The sequence below is a fragment of the Exophiala oligosperma genome (assembly GCF_000835515.1).
Source record: "Exophiala oligosperma strain CBS 72588 unplaced genomic scaffold supercont1.11, whole genome shotgun sequence".
Classification (NCBI taxonomy): Eukaryota; Fungi; Ascomycota; class Eurotiomycetes; order Chaetothyriales; family Herpotrichiellaceae; genus Exophiala; species Exophiala oligosperma.
The window spans coordinates 413,886-438,077 of NW_015622828.1; the positions used below are offsets into that span (position 1 = coordinate 413,886).

The following is a 24,192-nucleotide window of genomic DNA, read 5'->3' on the forward strand; positions in this document are numbered from 1 at the left end:
GACCAAAGGTGACTCCCAACCTCAAAAAGGCAAGTTCACCGAATTTTGTTACGATACATTTGTCCCAGCCCAGACGTACTCGTCGACAATGTTCTCGCTGGCGGCCATATAGAGTACACGCTCTTGATGTCTGAGCCTGAAAAGGCATTGTCCAATGCAGCTCTCGCTGACGAGGTCGAGGCCCTGAACTCGATCTACAGTCCCGACACTCTCGTCGTACAAAGCTTTTCGTCGACCACCCACGAAACCACCGCGATCCTTCGACTCCCCGACCTCCCCTTTTCGTTCCTCGTCTCGTTCCCCGCCGACTATCCTACCGATGCTCCTCCCACGATCATCGGCACCCAGTCAACCGGCGGCAGTGGACGAGGAGAAGGGGAAGCGGCGGTGACGATCCTTCGCGACGTTCTAGGAAGAGTCTGGACCCCTGACCAAGTTTGCTTGTTTGATCTCTTGGAAGAAGCCTCTCCGCTGCTCCGACGACATCAAGACCAGCATCACCATGGCCAGGTTGAAAATTACGGCACAGATGCTGCGAACAGGTCTGCCACTATTGACCCTCCGCCCACGTCCACCGCCACCGGTCCAAAAGGACACGATGGTGACGATGAAGACGAAGACGAACACGACCGGCTGACTTGTGGTTTGACAGCCTCGTCGACCATCTCCCCTCCGCCCGCGTGGGTCATGTCCGAACCCCTGACGGCCACCAAGTCGACCTTTGTCGCGAGGGCATGCCGGGTCACTTCGCTCTCCGACGCCACCGACTCCATCTCCCACCTGCTCGCGACCAACAAAAAGGTCGCCGGGGCCACCCACAACATCACGGCGTGGAGGATCCGGAGCAGGCAACCGCCGAACCCGCACACTGGCGTCGCGGCCGCCACGATCCAGGACTCGGACGACGACGGCGAGACGGCCGCCGGGGGGAGGCTGCTCCACCTCATGCAGTTGATGGACGTCTGGGACGTGGTCGTGGTCGTGACGAGGTGGTACGGCGGTGTCAAACTCGGACCCGACAGGTTTCGCTTGATAAACTCGGTGGCCCGCGACGCCCTCGTCAGAGGAGGGTTCGATGTAAAAGGAGAGGACACCACCACCAACAGTAAGCCCAACAAGGGCAAGGGCAAAGGCAAGAAATGAGGACCTCTTCACGAAGAAGTCCCAGTGATGACGAATTTTGGTGTTTATTGGGTCAACCCGCAAGGACAATGCTTCGGCTAGGTAGGTACGGAGAAGAGATAAATCCTTACAGTCCCTCGTACATGATACATACAAATACATGGAAATACATGGGTGTGTGTGAGCGCCACGGAAAAGGCACCAGAGACTTGGTCACTGATCAGGTCTGATCTGATCTCGACACAGGACTCGTGCGGCATTTATGACAGTTTGAACAGTAGGTATCGTATATATATATATGTATTCAATCGTTCCCATGCAATGTTGGTCGACATGGCACGTCTAGAGCAAACCGAAAAGGCAGCTTAATTCGTGGTCATTAGGTGGCATCATGCCTATCTCGATTCAGGTATTCGTACTAAGCCCAGGAATGTTCGATCCCACAACCAGGTTTAATTTTGAGCTCAATGACGCCAATTCACAGTTCAATAGTCTCAAGTATCACCATGTCTACTGTAGCAACCACCCCCTTTGGGTGCATCGGCCGGATTCGAGCTCCCAAGTACAATCATTCATCTTCCATGGCTTCGTTCATCGCACCAAATGCTTCTTTCGTCTCGTCGTCTTCGTCATCACGTTCGGCACCATTTCTCTGCTTGACATCATCTGGAACAGACTCTTCCTCCTTGCCATCCTTGGAGTCGACTCCGCGTCCATTCATTGCCCCGGCCACTGCCAGTCGATCCGCCGCGATATTGCCCGGGTTGTCGGAATGACCTTTGACCCAAACAAAATACGTGCCTTTACTAAACTGTTCTCTCTCTTCGATCTTGTCTCGGATCTCCACGACCAAATCTTTGTTCTCAACCGGCTTGCCCTTGGAATTGGTCCAATTGTTCTTCTTCCAATTCTTGTACCAATTCGTCACGCAGTCAATCGAATACTTGCTGTCCGTATAAATAGTGATTTCTCGGTGCAAAGGAGCAATATTCAACGCCCGCAGGATGGCCGTCAATTCCGCTCGTTGGTTGGTCTGCTTGCTGCCCTTGAGTGCCTCGGAAACATTTCTGTAACGCCAGTTCGTTAGCTTTTCTTCATCTTCTTCGGACTCGTCTTCTTTTTGTCGCTGGTTCGGATCAGGAGAGTCTGGACTTTGCTGTCGCGCCGCCCAGTCCATGGTATATACGCGCTGGGTCTTGTGACGCTTGGATTTGGATTTGGAGGTATCATACTTGGGATCTTGAGGTCCGAAAAACACCCCGACTCCTGCTCTGGCTCCCGCTTGGCCATTCTTCAAGCTCGAGCCGTCCGTGTAGATGCGAAGCATACCCGGAGGGTTCTTCTCTCTTGCCATCATCTTGGTCCGATTCTTTTCATCCTCGGTCCGATCCACAATCCTGCCGTCAGGTGTCAACTTGACGTTTGGATCATAGCCGTCCTCCGCGCCTGGTGGCAACGGTCGTCTCGCAACATCGTAGGGATTGCCATCCTTGTCCGTGGGCGCATACGTGCCGTTGATCTGTAAGCCTGGAGCGGAATTCCGTACGATCAAACGTCGGATTTCCTCCTCCGGGGTGAGGTTTTGTGCTTGATCGGGACCGCTGGGTTTTTTCCCAGCCGCCACAAACGCCTCCGCCTCGATTCTTGTGTTGAACTTCTTGTGTTTGGGTTTGCTGAAGCCGCGAATCTGAGCCTGAGCCTGTGTCCAATCCGTATATACTCCAGGTACTTTCCCACTCTGGACGGCATAGTACTTCTGATCCGCCGGGTTAACTCTGGACTCTGTCAAAGGCTTGCCCTCCATCCACGCTTGAGCTTCATGGAGGTTTTGAAATGTCTTGACTGTGTCAGAAATGTTAGCGGTCGACGTAGATGTATCTCGGGTTTGGAATCACCTACACACTGCGCCCTTGAATCCCTTGACCTGGCTCAAGCACTCGGGCCAGGTTTCGTAGATGCCAGGCTCTTTCCCCTCCCTCACTGCGTAGAATTTCCTTTCGACGGCTCTTTTCCTCTTCTGGCCGGCCGCGGCGTTCGTGGGGGTGAGGCTAGGACTTGACCGGCCAGAATGGCTCGGTTTGGGGAGGGGTGAAGGTTGCGCCATGTTGTAGCGAGAGTAGTAGAGAGGACGGAGGACGAGACCGAATCTTCGAAAGCGAGGCAGGTTGGCGAGGGAAGAGCAGAGAGACGTTTAGGATGGCAATATTCTTCGCAAAGACCGGTGTTCGGTCACAAGTTTTGGGTCGGATGGCGGTCAGAATGCTCAAAGGGAGCGGCGGAATCGTCGATACGCAGGTCTCCGTTGGGGGGAGAGCAATGATGGGTCTTCTTGAGGGTTGTCAAAGGAAGGGAATTAGCAACAAGTCTACCATCTTGTCACACCCAGGGAAGAATGAACCAGAAGCAGGGAAAAAGAAACAACAGGTCCTCACAGGCCCGTCAAGCAAGGGTTGGAAGGACTGGGGTTCAAGGGTGGAAGGGGTGTTGGTGTGTTTGGTGGTACCAGTAATAATTGCGGAGCGGAGTACACAGGACCGTGTCGCAAGTTGCACCTGAAGGCAGCAGAAACGCCTTTTTTTACGCGGGGTACAATACCTCCTACTGTACGGTAAATACGGTAAATAATCGGGCAGCCTCGTCGGGAGCATTTAATTAGGGGATCCTCTATTTACTAACTGGAGAGCACCAAACACACATAAAGTCATCCCAACATCATCCCGATGTTCTTTTTCTTTTAAAAAAGGTCTGACTATTTACACTAGAATGGTAAAGGTATTTGCATCTCGTCTATTCTTGTTTCATGATCGCTTCGTTTCAGTCATGTACGTCGTCACAACATCATATCTCTTTGTATTCTGATTCATCCTCCCCCAAAGGCTCACCGCTAGATTTCAGCCAGCCGACCTGTCTTGCTCATCTATAATGTCCTGGCCTCTCTCACCCACCTCTCGTCTCAGACTGCTCGGCGTACTCATCCCTTCGGGAGAAGTGTTTCTCTAAAATTGGATTCGCCGTGCCGATCTTGCCGGCGAAGGGTGCCTCGTCGAAGGGTCGTCAGGGAAATGAATGGGACGGCTTGGTTCTGTAGGATTCCCTAGATTGACCTCTCCATTCCCTGGCTGAGGCGATACCTTTTGAGGCCTCGAGAGACTGAATACGGCCGGGCTCGGCGGTGGCTGCTCCGACGCACTGTCGCCCGTGTTCTTCTTTCGCCGTCGAATGTTCAAAGACTGGCTGAACTGCTGAGCCCGACGCAACCGAAGATCCGAAGCGTCATCTTCCCTCTCGCTACTCAGAGCTTGAGAGATGGTCCTGGGAAAGTGGTACCCCAACTTCCCGAGCGGCACACTGAGACCGTGAACGACGATACTGCAAATGGCGAGGAACCAAATCACCACCCGCATCACCTCTTGCAGGCGTGCCGCATCTTCACGAACCTCGCCGTCGACGGTGACCCCATCCAGAAATTCCAGGCTGATATAAAGGTAAAAGATCGCCGACACGCCAATGGGCCCGAAGAAGCCGACAAAAGCAGCTTGCTGGACCTCCTCGATCTCGTGGATCTTTTTGTGCATGGCAAAGACCATGGGTACCCTCCGAAACAAAAGGATCAAGATCCCCAAAAGGACCAACCGGTAGAGTGGAATGACATCGGTCGTTCGAAATTCAGCCCAGGGACAAACGGCGCCGAACCAGATAAAGACACTTATGTTGAGTAGCATATCGATGGTAGGTTGAAGCGAATCATCGGCAGTTTCTAGACGGAACCTGTGTTGGGAATCATATCAGCATCAAGGAGGTTCGTTCTCAAGACATCGGGGTAAGCGGCCACAAAGACGAAAACATACCAATCGTCCCACGTAAATACGTTGCCGGCGACAAAGCAAGCCAAGACATCATCCGATCCGATCATACCACAGGTCCCCGTGATGAACAAGGCCAGGGTGATGGCAAAGACGAGAAAACTCTCCCGGTCGACAAATTTCTTTTCCTCGGCGTAATGCAACAACTCCTTTGCCAGCCAGCCCACGGCGACGCCATAGAGGACACTCAAGAGGATGGTGTAACCCCAAGTCTCTCCGAACCAGTATCCTATGGCCTTGCCGGCACCTCCGGATTGTCCAGCGCCTCCCATCTGGGTGTACTTGATCAGGTACAGGGCCAAGAACAGGAACGGGTAGCCCAAACCGTCGTTGGCCCCGGACTCTGCGATGATGATCTTCTGGAGTGGTTTCGGTATGTTCTTGTCGGCGAACTTGCCCTTGACGATCGAGTTGGACAAGACGGGGTCCGTGGGGGTGACGCAGGCACCGACGGCCAGGGCGTGGAGGAAGGACAGGTGAGGCACCATGGCCCAGATCAACAAACTCGCGCTGAGCCACATCAAGGTCATCCCCGGACCCAACAACAAGGCCAGGGACCTCCATTCCGTGTAGAGGTACCGGCTGGGCAGTTGAACGCCCGCCAGGACCAGTTGGACCCCCAACACCAGCCGGGTGAAGTACAGGGTGATGGTGTCGAGGTTCTCGGCCAGCCCGCCGGCGTAGTCCAAAGGTCTGATCCAGTTGGTGGCGTGGGGGGAAAAGATGACGCCCGCCACCAGAGATATCAGGGCCTCGGACAGGTAGAACCTCTCCTTCAGCAGATAACTGACCAGGCCGAAAACGGTGATGAACCCCCCCAGGACCGAACAGACAATGTTGAAGTTGGTCAGGACTAAGGTAGGCATGGCTGTTGTTGTGTTGGCCGGTCTTACCAGGCCGGTAAGTAGGTAGGTATTTTGACTTGACCCGCTTTCCTTTTCTTTTGTTTTTTTTTCACTTGTTTGTGTCTTCCTATCGACAAGTGAAAAGGCCGTCAAATGGCGTATTCGTATGTGATGATGACGGACGATATCTCCCCCCTCAGGAACAAATGACTTTGGTAGAAACGTATTGTGAATTGTTACTCTGGAACCTCCCTGAGTTACCGTCCCGATCCCAAACGTAGGGTTCACTCTTTTTGGATGGATAAATTGGAGAAAGTAAAAGGCACTTGGAGGTTGTTTTTTTTTGCTTGGACAAGCTTGTCAAGACCAAAATCAGAGGCTTGAGTCGTGATAAGCTCAAAGATGAAAAAGTCTTGGGAACTTCTTTTCTTCTCTTGTGGACTCTCCCAACCCCCGAGATCAAAAGTGGACCGAGTGTGTCCAGAGTCGGACGTCGTTGTTTCTGCCCTTTTTCTCCCGTCTCGGACCCGCTACAGAACTACAAAGTCAGGTAATAACGAGCACTTGTATGACTTCCGGCAAGACGGAACTGAGCGACTCAGACACGAGTTACTCGTCTTTTTACATACGGATTAGACTTATTACATTTGAGATCGTTGATTTTCCCTTGGGAAGCCATGTCATATCAGGGCCAACTGACATTCACCACAACGCCAAACAGAAAAAAAGAGTGACGATAAGAGGAATACTTGGTACTCTCACGTCCAAAGTGTGTCTGGTCCAGGGAAAACCAACTTGCCGTCTCTCCCTCTGTCAAAACCTCCCCCATAAACCTTACCTTTAGGTAGAAAAACCCTTCTCGCCTCCCGGTAAGACGGAACAGATCCTTTTTTGCCTTTTTTTTCGATTCTTCGCTAAATTCTTTCTATTGTACTTGTAGGGCACCACAATCGACTAACTCAAAGCCACCGCAAGGAACTCGATGACTCCATCTCTGTAGGTCGACAATCATCATTGGTGGTTATGCTTGCCGAAGATCCGTCTGCGAGTCATCACTGACAAAATTATGCATGTGAAGACCGGCTGCTCATCAAGTGATAAAAATGTCAAGACATACGCTCGAGTCTCTATCTTCTTCATCCTTTTGTCTTTTCTATTGTTACTCTACTGTACGCTTGAGTGAGCGATGCGTGAACACTGTCTTTCATTTCTTACTGTGAATCAAATCCACAATGTTCTCTATCTACTCTACTAAAGGTCAGAGTTGGACTCTGTCGTTTCTTTACTTGCCAGCTGAACCAGCCAACTCCATCCACAACTAGAAAATGCTACAAACCTGAAATACAGACTATTCCGTACAACCTCTTCCAACGCCAACGCTAATGATCATGTATGAAAGAGAAAACCCCTCGAGCCCATTATTCCGATTGAAATGAAACTCGATCGACCGTTCATGAAACAAACAATTCATGACGCTTGTTCGCTACAAATGTAAATGAGAGACGCGCCGACAATGTATGTATACTCCCCGACCACCGCGTGCATACAGGAAAAACAAATGGGTATCGTGCTAGTGTACAGTGTACAAACAAAGAAAAGGACGATCATGCTTGTGGGTCAATCGCTCGTCTCATGCGATAATCTGGCTCATAGCGGAACTCATCGCTGACGGGATCCCATCGAAAAGCCTTGAACTCGACGCCATAAGGTCTCTGTGAACAAGTGTTAGCGTAAGTTGAGCATCACTCCAAAATCTCAGACTTACCGGCTCGAGCATATACAAGACGCCGAGAGGAACATCCAGGTCACTGATATCTTCCTGCTTGAGGCCCATGAAATATGCCAGTAGGACCCGAGAAATACTTCGATGTCCGATAATCAGCGCATGATCAGTCATTCTTTCGATCTCCAGAATCACTTTGCCTAGACGATTGATGACATCGAGGTACCCTTCACCACCGGGTCCAGGATACCTGTATGATAATTTGTCTCGCTTGCGGAGCTCGTATTCGTGCTGGAACTTGTGTCGAATTTCCGAATAGGTCATTCCCTCCATGTAACCCGCATTCAACTCATCCAGCATTCGCATTTGTTTAATGTCGTACTCGTCTTCGTTGAAAAATTGGCTGGTCTCGATACTCCTCTTCAACATGCTAGTCCAAACGCAAAAATTGCGTTCTACCAATGTCTGCGCTGTGTACTCCGGGTTTGGTGGTGTCGTGTCGCCTGGCAGAGGAGGGAAGTGGGTGTTGGCCTGTTTCCGGGCTTGATTCTCCTCCCATAATTTCCATTGTTCACCGACAAATTTCTCCAACGCTTTCGCATATCTCACCCCATTAGGGCTGAGGGAACTATCACCACCAATCTTGCCAGCCACGTTGTCCATCGATTCACCATGTCGAGTGATCCAAATCTGTCGTGGAGCCAAATTGAAGTTCATCAGATAAGTCACAGTCTGAATGCTAAGAAATCCTTTCACCTGGAAACTGATCATTTTGCGACCGACATCAATCATCGAACAGTATGCCATGTTGTGTTCTTCTTCAAAGTCGTCGAGCTTCTGGTAAGACTTTTCGTACTGTTCCACACGTTGTTGAAAGTCTCTCAACGCGGACACTGGATCTTTGCCCCTGTAGTCAGGACCAGACAACTTGAGTCGCATATTGGCCTCGAGCAGATTCTTGTCCTGGCACCGAGACTCGAGGAAAAGCACGTTGATGTTTTCGTCCCGGTCTCGAATGTGCTTGATCAGCGATAATCGCCGCTCTTGGGTATGATTTGTCGCATCCAGAATGCCAACTGAGCCACCATCTTCCAAGACATACTTCAACAACTCGTCCAATGTTTCATGCGCAACTTGTTCTCGCAGTCGCTTGCCTGTTGTGTTCTGAGGGTCGAAGAAAGATGCAGATTGGTCCATGGGTTCAGGGGCCGGAAGCTGAATCGGCTCGGGGTTGCTTTCCGGCGACAGGGTACCATTCGTAGGTGGCGGGCTGGTAGGTGACAAGGCATCCAACTTCGCTACCTCGCCATTGACAAGAATATCAGTTTTGACTGCAGGAGGAGGGAGTAAGTCGTGGTCCGCCGTATCTTGTGAGCCGGCGCCTGTATTCGAACTCATCCTTCGTACGGACTCTCGTAGCGCCTCTGTAGTCCGATCTGGGATCGGCTTGCCTCTCCCAGCAGCGACTCTTCGGCGATCGCCAACGTTGAATATTCTCGTAGGATGTTGTAGCCAGTTCAAATATCTCGCAATCTTTTTCACAATGTAACTCTTCCCCCTCGCGGGCAGGCCAACCATGATGATGACCAGTTTGGCTCCCACATCTCTCTCGGAGATTTGGCCGTTGGGAGACACTTTCGATCGAGTCAGGCCTGGGATGTCGAGGGTGGTGGCTCTGAGTTTAGGTGTGGCAGAGCCCGAGGGGGGTGCGCTACCACGAGCAGATCTGAAGTAATTCTCATCAGCGACTCTGCAACGATATCCTGACGGTGATTGTAATTGCTCACATTTGGGGACTGCCAGGCGCACTGGGCAAGGGTGTATCGGTCAAGGCCCTCCCCATCGAGTTTGCGCCATGAGGGAGTGACTTGGAAGGTATTCGTCCGAATGCGGACTTTGGTGGAGGCATCAGCGAGGAATGGTAGGCGACATGATTGAGAGAGGGTTCGGCTTCGAGTCTGGGGGTAGAGGAAGCGCTCGTCATTATGGCAGCGCGAGCGAGATCGGAGTATTTTGTTTTGCTGTTGTGACGGTGGTAGACTGGAGGTTGGCTGGGTGTTCCTGGGCTTTCGGGGGACGGCGAGGAATGCCGGGACCCCTCTAGCACCGACATTCAGTAACGGGTTTTTGGCAAGGGGGAGGAGGCGGTATATCTGGTAAGAAGGCAATATGCGAGTGTGTGTGTGTACTTCCGTACGCAGTATGCTTATTAAGGACGAACAAAATGAAAAGAAATGATATTTGTCCAAAAGGCAAGTGGACTTTGTTTTTTGTGACTCACTTTCAAATAATCTTTCACGACCGCCACACACACTTTAATCAAACGAAGCAGGTAGTATGGGTGAATGATTGAGTGGTAACTCCGTAAAAATGATGGGTTTCGCAGCCAAAGTGGAATCGAGCGGCAAGTCACCGTAACCCTGTTACGCACGGGCAGTCGCAAGGCGTACGTAGGGACGGATAGTGAAGAACTCGAACAAGCAAGTGTCGTCAAGTCCCTGAAGTTTGTGTTCTGGAGCCTGACGTCGTAGGCTGAAAGTTGTGGACCTGGTGGAAAAGAGCCTTGTAAGTTGTCACTGGCTCCCGGAGGGAAGATGTCAAGGGAGGGCGAGAGATGATCTTGCAGCTTTGGTGTCGCTAGGAATACGGAGTACTCGGTTCAATAATTCCCAGGGTGGGCGATTGTGTTTGGCTGTATTGTAGGGCGTTGTGGCACTAATAAAGCATCGGATGCAGTGATCCGTCCTCAGAGTTGGTACGAGTGCAAGGATATCGAGTGTAGAGAATGTACAGAGTAACGGGTACCCGTAAATGCAAGGGAAAAAGAAGATGATTGAAGCCAAACAGTTCCAAGTTTTATACTAATTCACACGTACTCCCCGTCATGATGGGCTTCCAATCAACTCCATACCTCAGGCATCCTGCCAACAAAAGGATCATCTGCTCGTACAGCACACGCCGTTGTGATGGGATCGCTGATGGGGGGCGTTTTAAGTGTGTCTCGTTGTCTTCAAGCCATCCGGGGATCGAGGGCCGCATATCCGGGTCGCCCTAGGTTGCTTTAGATACAACTATACCTGGTCATAATAAGCCTCACCATCAAACACAAGCGCCTAATGGTTGAGGCCCAAGCAAATGCCAATAGCCTAGCGACGCCCCATTTCGAATAGCCGTCGCTTATTCGGTGCCCGAACCTCGCCAATAGCTCCGATGCCCTTCGACACGGGGGTAGGTTGTCCCAAAGGTGATTCATCCCCGGATTCCGTGGGCTTTTTCAGCAATTCGCATCGTTGGAACCTTGTACACAATTGTTTTTTATCATAATGTACTACAAAAACGCACGTGGCAGAGAGAGCGAGAGAGTATTTCTGCATAGACCGCTGCGAATAAAAATGTTAATCATTGTCCAAGTTTCTACTCCGTTTCCGTACCTTACTTAACACCTCAATCGCTCAGAACCCTCGGTGTGTAATCCGTGTTTCATTCAGCATAACCTATCCAACTCCATGCAATAAAAATCCCTCACAAGCATCACACGCCTTTTCTCCTTTCATGAAGTCGGCGGTTCTTGCTGCTCATGTTCTTCTCTCGCATCTTTGTCTTTCGCAAGCACATTGTCCGTCTGCGCCATCTGCTTCTCCTTCCTGATCATAGCTGCTTGTGCCAAAATCTCGCGCCTGCTCAGTCCGGCCACACTGGGCCCGTCTTTCGATCTTCCAAGCACGAAATCACCCTGGGTCCAGCCTCCAGAATCAGCGTGCTCCGTCTCATCGTACGCATCTTCCGGATTGTAGAATTCCTCGTTTGACAACCGATGCCCACCGTGTCGGGTATCATTCTGCTCCACCTCCTTTTCAATCTGTTTGGTCAGATCCCAAAAGTTGCGATCATGTTCGCCCCAAACGTTGTGGGAAAGTTCGTGGCAAAGCGTCTTCCGAATCACTTTGTAGTCTCTATACCCGTCGTACGCGTCGGTCCGCAGCCTGAGTTCAATCACCTCGCCTCGATTTCGATTTAGACCCAACGTCCTGGACTCGTGCGTCGTGTGCTGGGCCGGATCCATTTCCGTCAACAGCGAGACACTGAACTTGTGTTTGCGCATGGCGAACTTGATTCCCGGATCGTTGGCAAGTCGTTCGAGAAACCTTTTACTCTTCTCGGGATTCGGGAGGTACGGTAGGGGTTCTATTGCCTGGAAAGTGTACATGACGGCATCACGGGCCTCCTGCCAATGCTGCGATTTCCTCGGCTTGGGTAGCTGCCATCTCCGGGTCGAAGGAACGTTTCGGCCATGTTCGTCCATCTTCTTGACCTCTGCCTTGGGGCTGCCTACGAGTTTGATGCGCGTGGTAGGGGTAAGGAACTCGCTCAGCTTTCGATCGGGGAATGGGTACTTCATCAGTCCGGGCTTTGGGAGGAAGAGGAGGGATACTCGTTCGACGTCGGCATTAATATGATCTGCGCATCTTGCGGCTAGGTTGCTCACCGTTTCATCTGCGAGATCTTCGTCATCGAGGTCGACAGTTTCATTCCGATACTGGAGCTTCATTTTGAGGAGAGCAGAACCAAATTCGGCAGAGAATCGTTAGTATAGGCGAGGGAATGACACCGCAATGATAATTGTCGAAATAATATTATGAATTGGACGGGAGGTCGCTGTGGTTCGAAGGGCTTCTGGATATTAGTTAAGCAGGCGACATTGACACTGACGCAACCTGCGATCGACCAGAAGATGCGTCTTGTACTGTAATCAATCAATCTGGCCCCAAGTCCCCGAGGTAAGTGGCCACGGATCGTACCGAAACCCACCAGGCTATTGTACTCGTCCGTGACACATGATAACCTCTCCATCATTATGCTAAGGTGCTCATTACTCTCTTCATTTCTTTCATCAACACGGAGTATACAGGTACCTAACAGTAGACATGACATGCATATTACAAAAGGTTCTCCCACCGATCGTTTGCAGCCTATTTGACAATTCAAACTATGGTGTAGCCCTGGTTGAGATTCAGTGTCATTGTATCTACAATTCGCGATACCAGCCGCCCAGGTCGATCGAATTCCATAGACATCGTCATGACATTGGCTTTGAGCTATTCGTTGTGCCATTACCATCTATCCTGATCCATTCCTTAGTCTTGCCATCAAAGATGTGCCCGTTGAATTCCGTCCGTACCAGAGCCTCGTCGGAGTACTCCTCCGCTAGAATGACATCGTAGTGCATCGGAATCTTGACCTTAACGCCTTCGAAAACACTCAATCTGAGTGGCCAAATGTCTTCGACCTTGTACTCATGGTTGTTCTTGCACATGACTATCCCTGGTTTGTTATCTGGGTAGAGCTCAGTGAGACCGGTTATATCCACGAAAAGCCCGGTATCCATGCTGATGTAGCGTGCGTCGATGATCTACCCGGAAGTCATTAGTACCATACAAGGTGTAACAGCAAAGCGGGCCATTTCTCATACATTAGCACCATCACCCTGTTCCCGCTGCCATGCCCACGCGTTGACATCGAGGAGGTAGCTCCGTTCGGTTCGTCCATTGCTGGAAGGGTAGCGGTGCGTCGTGCCGTTATGAGACTCTGCCAGTGTTCTCAAGCCGTGGTCTGAAACTTGCGTGTCCAAATCCCAATCCCACGGTAAGATCTTGGAGATATATCAGACCATGCCTCGCAAACCTCATTTCCTTGGCCAACATACCTTGCCGTTCCAGTACCAGCCTAGCAACGTTCCGTGCGCAATCCATGTCTCAACCCCGATCTTCTCAAACGTATCGAAGTACGATTGAATGAGATGTGTCAAGCTTTCTTTCCGTTCTTCCTCTGTGACAACTCCTCTGAAATAGCGGGCATCGTAGTGTCGTGTGTATTCAGTCATACCAGGCTCGTGGAAGTATTTGTTCAGGTCGGGGTCGGAGGGAGAGGACGGTGAAGGGCTAGAGCCAGCAGATGTGGCATGTCCGACCATCGAGGTCACCGCATGTTTCTGCGGTCTAATGTCAAAGTCGACAGCGATGGAGGGTAAGGGGCCAACATCGTTGACATAGAGCAGGACCGAGAAGATGAATATCAACAAGAGGACAGCACCTGCAGCCTTCCACCTCAACAGAGCATGCCCTATCATAGTCGCTGAGGCATGCATTTCCCGATGTTATGTGCGCGCGGTTCGAGGGGTGCTGACTGCTCCTCGTGTGACCCAAAAACCGAGCGTGGCCGGGGACAAAAGCACATTGGCATACAGAAGAATCCAAATGATCAGTTCATGGTCACAGTTGCCGCACAACAACAGGCCGGCGCCACCACACCAGGAGACGATTGAAGAGGAGTGATCATTGCTTGCGTGAGTGTGTGAATAGGTGTGAGAAGAACAGTCCGCAGGCAGCGTATCGCAACACAACTTCGCATGGAGGACCATGACCCTACAAGTCATGGACAGTGTCGCGTGCCCACCTTCCACATCGGAAATCCCGGCTGCCGGTACCTACAGGTATTGTACGAGTATGTACAGTTTCAAGGACCGAGGCGACAATGCTTGACGATCATTGGGTTGCACAAACTTGTAGGACCAGGAGCGAGTCAAGGAGCCCCATCACCGCCGCCTGTCAGCATGAGTTGTGGCCAGAAGGAGGCCTTGGTGGTCTGCGGGAGTGAAATACATGACGTGGTCTTCATGCTGTACGAAGGAACCAAAAAGCGCCACGCCGCACAGGGACTGTGTGCAGTAGTACAGAACAAGCAATTATGTATCCATCCAGTAGAGCATCTAGTCATTTCCGGCCCCCTTTTGTGCCGATAAGCAGGGATCCGTTCATTGTTAAAGTTACTCTGGAAGAGCCGCTGGTTTCCACCGCCCTTGGTTGACTGGGCTCATACTGTATGAGATGGCATCAACCTGTCAGCAATTACTTGGCCATGTGCTCAATTCAATAACTAGACGCTTGGCCACCAAAGGACCAAACACTTCAAGCTTCTTAACTGGGGGAAAAGACTCCGTTCGTTGCAAAGAAAGGATGCCGAACAATCCAGTGCCCTCTAATTTCAACAAACCAAAACCAGCGTCAATCACTCCTTTATCGCTCGCAAGGAAAGACGCGTCATTATTGCGCCCTCGGAATTTCAGAAGTTGCTATGTCGCTTTTGCATTCACGGCATGTGGCTACCGAAGTACGCGATGCTTATGGTGAATTAGGAATTGGTGTACAAAAGAGGAGGCGATTTGAAGAATCTCCGGCAGACCCGGCTACCGTCGAACAAAGCTCAGAGTAATTCAATGAGCTGGTGCATTCTGGTGTAACTAATGAGAGCAGATGTCCGTATACGGATTATCATTGACCCGAGAACACATTCCTTGCTTCCAAAGATTGAATCTCTCTGCCTCACAACACTTTCTTAATTGCACTTTGCTTGGATAGACCGCTATTTGACCCATGTCTGTCGCTCCATTACCGATATAGGATATTTAATGACCGTTGATCTGTGATACAGGGACACTTTCGGTTCCCTGAAGGTGAGAGGTTGGCGCCGCTTGGACAGAGCCACTGCCCTTGACGGTCTCGGCGCCATGGCAGCATGCTCCATTCGCATCCCTTCCAACCTCCACAGAGCTAGCATTCTCGATCCCCGGAACGTCTAGGGCTGGGTTTCTCTCAAAAAAGTCGGCCGGCCTCAAATGTAGCTGGTGTATTTCGACCGGCATGACAGGCCAATCCTCAACACGAGGGTTGTGAGTGAGTCCGAAAACGTTCCATACAACCACATCTGCGTTTTCAACATCCTCCTCACGAGCGACTGCATCAGCAACACCCCCTTTCTCTACTTGAGATTGATTCGTAAATTCCCCAGCCGCAAAGAGTTCATCGTCTTTGTATTTAGTCACCCAAACATGATGGTGTGCAAATGCTGCTCTTTTGGCTACTATGGACTCCGGATCCGCCAAGATCAATTGACTGGCGGATGGGATGAACTTGTAAGCGACAGGGCGCTGTGAGATGGGATTGATCTTGTTTGCATTCGCCATTTTTACAGTGAGGTTGGTGAAAGGAGAGGCATGAATCCACGATGACTTGGTGACAGGCTTGCGGACAACTTCGTAACCGTTGCCGAATGGGTTCGTCTTCGGGTTCATGGGGATAGGTAGTGATTCCTCAGTAAATATCGTGTTCATTTGTCCGTCAACGGCCGGGTCAATTCGAACCGCAAAGATATGCTGGTGGTTTTGCGCCAGGGCTCCAGGCGACACGACGTTTCCGTACGGGCTCGTCTTACCCGGGTCGATGTTGACGACGGACACAATACCAGTGGCACGGGTCTCGACGGTGATTCTATTCCATAATGTGAGTAGGGGGACAACCTATGCAGAACATTCATGCAACCTACCCTCCTGCTTGGTCAAATTTGTAGGCAAAGATGTACTCGTAGTTGGCAAGAGTGATAATGAATTGAACGACCAATTCACGGTTCCTCGTAACCACCGCGCGATTGGTTCTAAAATTGGTGTGTTTGAAGCCGATACCATTGTCCTGTTCGTGGATACAGACACATCTAGTTGTACCTACCAGTTAGATCATGATCTATTGGCCGGGCTCTACCTATTGGAGTACACTGCTCTTGGGAAAAGGAAACATTGACGTACCTGCGCGACAATGATGGTTCACCATCTGAATTGACAAGCATGGCATCAAGATATTTGATCACTCCAAGGCAATCACAGCCAAGAGCAAGATTGTTGGCAGCACGGCCCGCACCGGCATCACCAAAGTCGAAAGCCTGCTTGCGATGGAAAGGTGGCCTGGGGTCGCCATACGGGACAGTCATCTCCGACAGACTCAATCGATATAAAACACTTCGGCCGTCATAGTGCACGTCATGTAGCACAGCGCACTCGCGGGGTGTAAACCTGGCAGTATCAAGATCAGTCTCGAGAGCCCAAATTCTGGGGAAAGAGTCCAGTACCCAACTCTGAATCTCCATTTTTGCCATTCGATCAGGGAATCATCGCTGACCGAGAAACTTGGCCCTTCAGGTTGCAACACGTTCAATGGTTTGACATCATTCCGTAGAGGAACGTCCAACAACTCTGGCACGTACTCCGCCGGGAGACAATGCTCAAGGACATTGCCCTTGGCGGTACCGTACTCCAGGCCGTCTTCGGTGCCTCCAGTGGCCAGTCTGTCAATCCGGATGATCTCCTTCTTGTACGTGTCCATCACAGGAATGATCGGCAGAGGAAAGCCATAATGGTTGGTGTCTGGATTGCCATTGCGCAGCTTGGCGAAGCAGAGTCCTTGGGTATAGCGAGGCGTGACCTCGCCAGGGTCGGGCCCACCATATGGCCATGGATCAATGGCAATTTCAAACTTTTCAGCATCTAGTTTGAGTTCCTTGATGGCATCTTTGAACATCTCCGATGCCATGCAAATATTGGCGAAGTCCCTAAATTCGTCCACGGTTAGGGATTGCTGGGATCCTTTCTCCGGCTTTCTGAGATTCACTTCCTTTCCCGAGGCGATGTCGATGACGGACTCCATATACTCGTGGTGTCCCTTCTCATATATAACATCATACTGAGCGCGCGCTTGTCGAGGTGGACGAGGTGTGTTCGCCGTCAGCTCACCGGCATGCTCGGCATTGAGAAAGTCAACCAGTTCGGCCTTTGGTGGCTCTACAGCGTAAATGTTGCGGAACAAGATGGCATGCTTCCGTGCATCGAGGACGGCCTGTCGGGCGATTTTGACCTCGTCGCCACTCAATTGGTCCAATGGATGAGGATATACACCCTTGGATGCACCGTTTACATGGGGACCAGCCATGTTGAGTAGAGGAGCACGCAATGCAGAAGAGATTGAATGAAACTAATGAGTGGCGGAGACAGGAGGAGGGGGAGGTCGATGAAGAGAGGGGACGAGGAGAGAGAGAGAGATCTTGATGAATGTCTTACGCTTTGTGTAGATCAATCGACATGTGCCGGGTGGAGGCACCTACTGCTTCTAGGATGAACTTCGAACACTAGCCTCCCGAGATGACCACTCTATACATTTCTTTGTCTTCGGGTGGCCATCAAGGAAGAGATGGCGACTTGATTCATGGAGATCAACGCTCAGTGGCTGCAACTGACTGCATCTAAAGCCATCCGCATAGACATTCCTAATACGGCGAACCGCGCTTCAGCGTCCACAACATCTCCATAACTATCCTTACGCCATAACTGAAGCACCGATTGTCGTAGGGAACGCAGATCATGAGCCAATTGGTCTGGTGCCACAGAGTTCGCTACGAAAGTATACCAGAACAGCTTCCTAAAGGGACGTCTACGCCGACTGACTGACTAGAGATTGTATCCAAGATCGAATCTCTTTATTCAAGGAAACTCTTCGTCCTCATCCGTAGCCCATAACTCCTCTTTCAACAACTCCCCATCCTCTCCGTCGGCCTGAACAGGTGCTTGACTATCTGAATCATCCTCACTGATCGACGAAATGCCTGGCATGCCAATCTCATAGGGAATGGGATCACTCGTTGGACTGGCCCACGGCGCGAAGACAAGGCGCAATGTACGGCTCTTCTTTCGATCCCTCCAGATGTTTCCTCCCATGTATTCCTGTCGTTCACTTTCCATCTTAAGGACAATGCGAGCAGAAATCTGGTTTGTCCAGGCTAATCCAAGGGCGGGGTTTTTCAACTGGGTGCGCTTTTCGCCAGGCTGGTCACCCCAGCCAGTAAAAAACCGCTGTTGATGATCAAGGCTTTGAGTCTCTCGCCGACTATCCACTACCGTCGTAGAAAGATTGGGTGTAGACATCGAGGGCGAAGAGCTTGCAGGTGACGACGACCGCAGAATAGGTCTGATGTCCTCGAACCGATCCGCTACCTGATTTGTGACCACGACCACAGCATTGTTCTCAATGGCAACACGGCGGAGAGTGTTTCCCAGCTTGCTCAGCTCGATCGCTCTCTCCGCAAGTCCGGCCGCAGTACGACTTTCATGTTCGGCGCGGAAATTTGCAGCAACCGAGTCCAAGACGATCAGACCAATATTGAACCGTCGGATCGCGACAGGCAGCTGATATCGCAATATATGCTCCTGTGCTTCCAGGTCATTGGTTGCGATTGCATGGACATAATCGAGAGAGGGGCGCTCAGCTGGTGGGAGGCTCTCGTATTCGGGGTGAGAAGTCAGAATCTGGCTCAGACGGGCAGTATTTAGTGGTGCCTCTGTGGACACATAGATGGTGCCTTTCCCCAGTCCTCGTGGCTGGGGGAGTTGGGCGGAAAGCAGGAGTCCAAGTACAAATTGAGTCTTGCCAACGGCACTCTCACCAACCACTTCTATGATGTGACCCGGTACAAGACCCCCACCTAACGCGCCATCAATGTCAATATCTAGCGTCTTCACTGTTGCTTCTGTGCCCTGGACTTCATCACCCTCTTCCTTGTCAAGCGCGTCCGTCTCCTTCAGTGACCCAGAGTGTCCAACATCCCATCGCTTGTTAACTGCTCCCTGTACGTCTTCCTGTAAAGCCTTGACGACGTCTGATACCAGTCGTTGAACGTCAGTCGTAGGCAGAGGGCATTTCCGAGCGATGTCAATTGGGTCAAGGCTGATCAAGTCAGCCACCGTGATATCGTTCTTTTCTAGCGAGTGCAAAAGGTGCCTGTGAGATTTCAGGTCGAAATTAGGAAGGACTTCGAGGAGGTCGGACATTGGATCTGGAGGAATGTCTAGTTGTGCGACCTGAAAAGGCCATTGTTGTTTGTAGTATGGACTGTTTGAACATCAACCCAGTTCCGTTGATGGCTGCGTTCCAATTGCAGGGAAGGCGAGGCCGCTGGACAGATGGTCATTCGCTTGATGCCAACCATGAGCCAACCAGTGTGAAGATCATCGCCGTATCATGAATTAAATTCATATGCGTACGATTGCTGGATTGAGGGAGGGGTGAATGTCCGTGAATTACTTATTCTTCCACCAGTGCCCCATACACTTTAATACGTCGCGTGCAGAGACCCTCACGCGTTCGCCGGGCAGATACCGAGTCTATGCCCAAAGAGGAAGGAGGGTACTCTCGACCCCGTGGTGGATGCCTGAGAATCCATGGTTGCAACGTTGATGCGCTAAACAGCAACGAGTCAAGGAAACATATATCGAGCCAGGCACGCTGCCTGCTGCTCTCTGCCTGGCAATTGACCAGATCGCAACCATGAGCGGAGGAAATCAGGTAGAAGCGCCCTACGGCACCTGGAAGAGCCCTATTAACCCCGATGACTTTGCAGCCACAGGCTCGGTGGTATTGGACCAACCGTGTGTTAACGTAGGTGACACCAGCAAGATCAGGTTCGGACATGTGTGTGTTTGACTGACAGAGAACCAAAGCGTACCAATGGCAAAATCTATCTTCTCGAAAGCCGCCCTGATGAGGCGGGCAGGGGTGTCATAGTCGAGTATTACAACGGCCGGGGTAAAGATGTACTTCCAAAGCAGTACAATGCCTTATCTCAAGTCCATGAATATGGTGGCGCCTCATACATCGTCAACGAACTAACAGGCCACATCATCTTCACCGATTGGGACACCAAAGGTGTATTCGACCTTGATCCAGAGACCGGTGATACAAAGCCCATCGTCGATGCGGATAAGAAGGTTTACTATGCGGACTTCAACTCTCATCCCAACGACTCCAAATGGTTTGTCTCGATCAAGGAAGACCATCATGGATCAAACATAACCGACATCCAGAATACACTTGTCGCTATCGATGCATCTACCAAGCAGGTCCATACTCTGGCCCAAGGGGCTGATTTCTACACGTACCCCAGATTCAGTCCCGATGGCAAAAGTCTCTGCTGGATTCAGTGGAATTTTCCTAACATGCCTTGGGATAATACAGAGCTCTATATCGCCGACTGGGAGGACGGTGTTCTCCGGAACCAACGTTGTGTTGCAGGCCAACAACGAAAGGCAGCAATTACTCAACCTACCTGGAGCCCTGACAATGTGCTGTTCTATAGCTCAGATGAGACCGATTACTGGCAATTGTACTCGCATGACGGCAGCAACACCCGCCACATCAACCTTTCAGACCTGGAAACTGCTGAATTTGGAATGCCAGACTGGTTTCTAGGAGGCTCCATGTATGGTTTCGTCACACCGTCGACCATAGTGGCTTGCTACAACAAGGAGAATCGTTGGCACATTATTTCAATCGATGTCGAATCTCTACAGTGGCATGAACTTAGGTGCCCGTTCGTGGACATTTCCCGTATCAATGCCCTGAAACCAGTTTCTCCTACCTCGTTTGTCGTTGTGGGCGCCACCATTTCCCTCCCTGTGATGGCTTCCGCTGTCGACATCGACAAAGGCGGTATAGGGTCTGTCCTCAAGAAGTCAACCGTGATCACGATACCTGAAGGATACGTATCGGAAGCTCAGGCTATTACATTCCCTCGCATCCATGGTCCCGGAGGGGGAGAAGCTCACGGTCTCTTTTTTCCTCCACGGAATCCGAATTTCAGAGGACCATCAGGTTCTCTTCCACCGTTGATCGTTGCAACTCACGGCGGCCCTACATTGCAACAAGGTTCGGGATTTGACCTCCGCGACCACGGCCTCATCACTCGAGGTTACGCCATTCTGCAGGTCAACTACGTAGGCAGCAGCGGCTACGGTCGGCCATACCGAAACCTCTTGGCGGGTCAGTGGGGTGTGAGTGACATTGCCGACGCCGTCTCCGGGGTCGAGTATCTCGCCAAACAGGGCTTGATCGACAGGAGCCGCGTCGGGATCACAGGGCACTCGGCCGGCGGATACAACACGATGTGCGGCATCACCATGTACCCGGACATCTGGGCGTGTGCGGTTGCCGAGAGCGGAATCTCAGACATGGCATTATTAGTTGCGGAAACTCACAAGTTCGAGTCACAATACCTCGAACCCCTGTGTTTCCCACCCGGCACTTCCAAAGATGATCGAGAGCGTATACTGAAAGAGAGAAGCCCCATCAATCACGCTTCACAAGTCAAGGCACCGACGCTCATCATCAACGGGTCTGACGACGCGATAGTGCCGCCGAATCAGGCGTACAACCTCGCCGAGATGATCAAGGCCGCCGGAACTGAAGTCGAGGTGAAGGTGTACGATGGTGAGGGGCACATTTTCAGTAAAGGGGACACTTTGAGTGATATCGAAACAAGGCGGTTTCAGTGGTTTGAAAGGTTCTTGTCTTGCAAAGATTGAGTTCGAACAAACCAAACTTGGACCCTAAAAGGTTGTTCGCTTCAGTTATACTCTGTAAGTAGGTATTGTATACATGAATAAGGCTAGAAATTAAGTCTCTGATGTGCCTTTCCCATCACTACTCCTTCTTAAAGCCATTTGTTATCGTGACAGGCGTATGGATACACGCATGCCAAAGTCGAGGCCACTTGACGGGCCAGCTTGTCATCGTGAGCCATATTAAACAAACCTGGTAGTCAAACCTCGAGCGAAGACTCGTGACTGTCTAGTCGGAGGATGTATCTTTGCACAAGGTCGTGCTTCTCCGGTAAAATATTGCCATTCGGCGTCATACATAATCGGATCGGTCTCGCGAAGGTATGAGCCTCCCCTGCGGTTGGACGCAGCTGATCGTCCGACTCGCTTCGGGCATATTACGTATGTAGCTCTGTAATTCCGCCTGAATGGGTCCTGAGGAGGGTGATAATTATACTTGACCATGCCAGCAAGGCAGTTCATCGTTACCCACACCTTTCTCTGATATAGGTGGGAGGAGGGGGGGATCATCCCTATCGTCCCAAGTCGAGTGATGTTGCTCTAGGGTGTCGTGTCGTTTGTAAGATGAATGTTCGTCCGCTTGACTTGCGGATTAGGGGTTGGGGTGGACAGTGGGCGTTCGGCACTAGGCGCTGGGCCTTGGGGCTTGCTTGCCAGGTCCCATTTTCTTCTCTTCTTCCCAGTGCGTGGCCATGTATGTATGATGAGGAGTTTTTTTGGTTGTCAAGATGTGTCCATCAGGAGCGCAGCATCACTTCCCGTTTTCCATTCAAATCTTCAATTCCGGAGTCTCAACGTCAGGACCAGCAGCGTGATATACGCCGCCACGCTCAAGGCCGTTAAGACGACCACCACGTTCCCACTCGTCCTGAACCTCTTTCTGCCCAGTCCGTCGTCGCCGACCTCCTTGAAAAACTGTTTGTTCCCCTGCTGTCTGCGGTACGCGCTGACCAAGAGCACACCCGCGCCGTAGACGGCGAACAATGCCCCTATACTATAAAATTCCGAGGTGAAGATCTTGAGGACGACGAGGGCGAAGGAGAATTGGGACAGTGACGTTCGGATGTACGCGCCCTCGAATGTCCGCTGGGCCGCTCGGATCTCGACGAGTTCGTCGTTGCTCAGTTCGACACTGCGCGCGCGGTGCATGCGCAACCGGAATTGGTCTTCGGGGTGCCTGGACTGTAACAGAGAAACAAACACAATTAGTCCCGTTACGATGCAGAGACGGGAATGCTCAAGGAACTCGTGATAGACGAAGGAGGCGGGGTCTTGGGACGACACTGCGTGTTATGTTTTGTAAAAACTTACGGTGAACATAGTGATGACACAGTAGCTAACAAGTCACGGCTCTGTGACACAGCTTTCGTCGACTGGCAGGGCTCATACACGAGTACTGATATGCTGGGCTGGAACTCAGTACAAATTGTTTGGTCGGCGGGTGGAAATAAATAGTGTAACCGTAAGAAAGAAAAGTCCCACGACAGAAAGGTGCGGAGAAGGATTGAACCCCATGGCACACGGCGCGATTGAAACCAGACAAGGCTGAGGAGGCACTTGCTCATCTTTAGACTTCTTTGGGAGATGGCGTCTACCTCGATTATCTAGATCACCTACCTAGCTACTCCATACTATCCCTAGAACTATGTTTGCAGTTATTGCACCAATGCACAAGCAAATCAGCACCAAGCCGAGTTTTCAATCCGGTCTTCCTCTTTGGAAGTGCCGGGTGGGAAACACAGGGGTTCGAGGTATTGTGACTCGAACTTGTGCGCTCCCACGACCAGACATATTTCGCTAAAGCTTTGACAGACCACGATTTACCCGGTGAGCTTTAACACCACTTCTTTCAGAGATACCAGCATTCATTGCACTGAGTGATATGCCCGTGAGGAATTGTGTTTGCATCTCGGAAGAGGTAGAAGGTGTAAGGCTCTGAGCGGTGCTGTGGCGTATCGATGTGGTGTGGTCACGACTTTCTGTGGTGTATTGAAAGCCGTGCACTGGACTGGAAACGTTTTTGAATGATGCAGATGGCTCGTTCCCGAAGAGTGAATCTCGTTGCCTTAGAGGTAGTTTCTACTCACGAGTATGAGACGGGTTTGTTTCGGTGTACCTTGCAAGCCATGATTATGGACCGAAAATTCTCTTCACCTCCGGCTAATTATGACTTAACAATCCGAGAACAGTGCAAAGAAGGTCCGGTTCAATCTTGCAACGGTTCATGATCTTTCAATCGCATAAATCCTTCTCTTTCTAACTAAATTGTTATTGACCTTGTCGCTCAATGTGTGGAACAAACGAGAGGATGGCTGCCCAGACATGCCCTGCATGGGGTCGAACTCGATTGAACGGTGCCAAACTATGTGA

General features: G+C 51.1%; 10 protein-coding genes across 10 annotated transcripts; 2 read left to right on the forward strand and 8 right to left on the reverse strand.

Moving 5' to 3' along the window:
• The first annotated feature begins 74 nt into the window (after positions 1-74).
• PV06_09863 (uncharacterized protein) lies at positions 75-1,404 on the forward strand. Its single transcript, XM_016411343.1, has one exon. It carries the CDS (start codon positions 127-129, stop codon positions 1,141-1,143), a length of 1,017 nt encoding a protein of 338 aa, XP_016258097.1. The 5' UTR covers positions 75-126; the 3' UTR covers positions 1,144-1,404.
• A 117-nt stretch (positions 1,405-1,521) lies between these two features.
• PV06_09864 (uncharacterized protein) lies at positions 1,522-3,584 on the reverse strand. Its single transcript, XM_016411344.1, has 3 exons — positions 3,022-3,584; positions 2,355-2,964; positions 1,522-2,189 (listed from the first exon to the last, which is right to left on the reverse strand). The coding sequence occupies exons 1-3, from the start codon at positions 3,224-3,226 to the stop codon at positions 1,691-1,693; spliced, it is 1,314 nt and encodes a 437-aa protein (XP_016258098.1). The 5' UTR covers positions 3,227-3,584; the 3' UTR covers positions 1,522-1,690.
• Positions 3,585-4,053: 469 nt separating this feature from the next.
• On the reverse strand, positions 4,054-5,851 carry PV06_09865 (uncharacterized protein; the record flags this gene model as incomplete). Its single annotated transcript, XM_016411345.1, has 2 exons — positions 4,054-4,890; positions 4,971-5,851. 2 exons carry the CDS (start codon positions 5,849-5,851, stop codon positions 4,119-4,121), a joined length of 1,653 nt encoding a protein of 550 aa, XP_016258099.1. The 3' UTR covers positions 4,054-4,118.
• A 1,583-nt stretch (positions 5,852-7,434) lies between these two features.
• On the reverse strand, positions 7,435-9,666 carry PV06_09866 (uncharacterized protein; the record flags this gene model as incomplete). The annotated part of the gene is made up of 3 exons (XM_016411346.1): positions 7,435-7,542; positions 7,596-9,279; positions 9,341-9,666. 3 exons carry the CDS (start codon positions 9,664-9,666, stop codon positions 7,435-7,437), a joined length of 2,118 nt encoding a protein of 705 aa, XP_016258100.1.
• A 1,437-nt stretch (positions 9,667-11,103) lies between these two features.
• Positions 11,104-12,102, reverse strand: PV06_09867 (uncharacterized protein; the record flags this gene model as incomplete). Its single annotated transcript, XM_016411347.1, has 1 exon — positions 11,104-12,102. One exon carries the CDS (start codon positions 12,100-12,102, stop codon positions 11,104-11,106), a length of 999 nt encoding a protein of 332 aa, XP_016258101.1.
• A 528-nt stretch (positions 12,103-12,630) lies between these two features.
• Positions 12,631-13,680, reverse strand: PV06_09868 (uncharacterized protein; the record flags this gene model as incomplete). The annotated part of the gene is made up of 3 exons (XM_016411348.1): positions 12,631-12,963; positions 13,024-13,203; positions 13,258-13,680. The coding sequence occupies 3 exons, from the start codon at positions 13,678-13,680 to the stop codon at positions 12,631-12,633; spliced, it is 936 nt and encodes a 311-aa protein (XP_016258102.1).
• Positions 13,681-14,878: 1,198 nt separating this feature from the next.
• On the reverse strand, positions 14,879-17,480 carry PV06_09869 (uncharacterized protein). Its single transcript, XM_016411349.1, has 4 exons — positions 16,509-17,480; positions 16,189-16,452; positions 15,933-16,097; positions 14,879-15,877 (listed from the first exon to the last, which is right to left on the reverse strand). The coding sequence occupies exons 1-4, from the start codon at positions 17,363-17,365 to the stop codon at positions 15,016-15,018; spliced, it is 2,148 nt and encodes a 715-aa protein (XP_016258103.1). The 5' UTR covers positions 17,366-17,480; the 3' UTR covers positions 14,879-15,015.
• Positions 17,481-17,913: 433 nt separating this feature from the next.
• Positions 17,914-19,486, reverse strand: PV06_09870 (uncharacterized protein; the record flags this gene model as incomplete). The annotated part of the gene is made up of 1 exon (XM_016411350.1): positions 17,914-19,486. Exon 1 carries the CDS (start codon positions 19,255-19,257, stop codon positions 17,914-17,916), a length of 1,344 nt encoding a protein of 447 aa, XP_016258104.1. The 5' UTR covers positions 19,258-19,486.
• A 267-nt stretch (positions 19,487-19,753) lies between these two features.
• On the forward strand, positions 19,754-21,786 carry PV06_09871 (uncharacterized protein; the record flags this gene model as incomplete). Its single annotated transcript, XM_016411351.1, has 2 exons — positions 19,754-19,864; positions 19,927-21,786. 2 exons carry the CDS (start codon positions 19,754-19,756, stop codon positions 21,784-21,786), a joined length of 1,971 nt encoding a protein of 656 aa, XP_016258105.1.
• On the reverse strand, positions 21,760-23,242 carry PV06_09872 (uncharacterized protein). Its single transcript, XM_016411352.1, has 2 exons — positions 23,134-23,242; positions 21,760-23,004 (listed from the first exon to the last, which is right to left on the reverse strand). Exons 1-2 carry the CDS (start codon positions 23,140-23,142, stop codon positions 22,600-22,602), a joined length of 414 nt encoding a protein of 137 aa, XP_016258106.1. The 5' UTR covers positions 23,143-23,242; the 3' UTR covers positions 21,760-22,599.
• Positions 23,243-24,192: the final 950 nt, after the last annotated feature.

Coding starts and splice junctions, on each gene's coding strand:
- PV06_09863 (XM_016411343.1), top strand. CDS start 127: ATGTCTGAGCCTGAAAAGGCATTGTCCAATGCAGCTCTCGCTGACGAG.
- PV06_09864 (XM_016411344.1), bottom strand. CDS start 3,226: ATGGCGCAACCTTCACCCCTCCCCAAACCGAGCCATTCTGGCCGGTCA. Junction 2,965..3,021: donor GGGATTCAAGGGCGCAGTGT/GTAGGTGATTCC, acceptor TTTCTGACACAG/TCAAGACATTTCAAAACCTC. Junction 2,190..2,354: donor TTCGGACCTCAAGATCCCAA/GTATGATACCTC, acceptor CTGGCGTTACAG/AAATGTTTCCGAGGCACTCA.
- PV06_09869 (XM_016411349.1), bottom strand. CDS start 17,365: ATGGCTGGTCCCCATGTAAACGGTGCATCCAAGGGTGTATATCCTCAT. Junction 16,098..16,188: donor GAACCATCATTGTCGCGCAG/GTACGTCAATGT, acceptor AGGTACAACTAG/ATGTGTCTGTATCCACGAAC. Junction 15,878..15,932: donor AAATTTGACCAAGCAGGAGG/GTAGGTTGCATG, acceptor ATTATGGAATAG/AATCACCGTCGAGACCCGTG.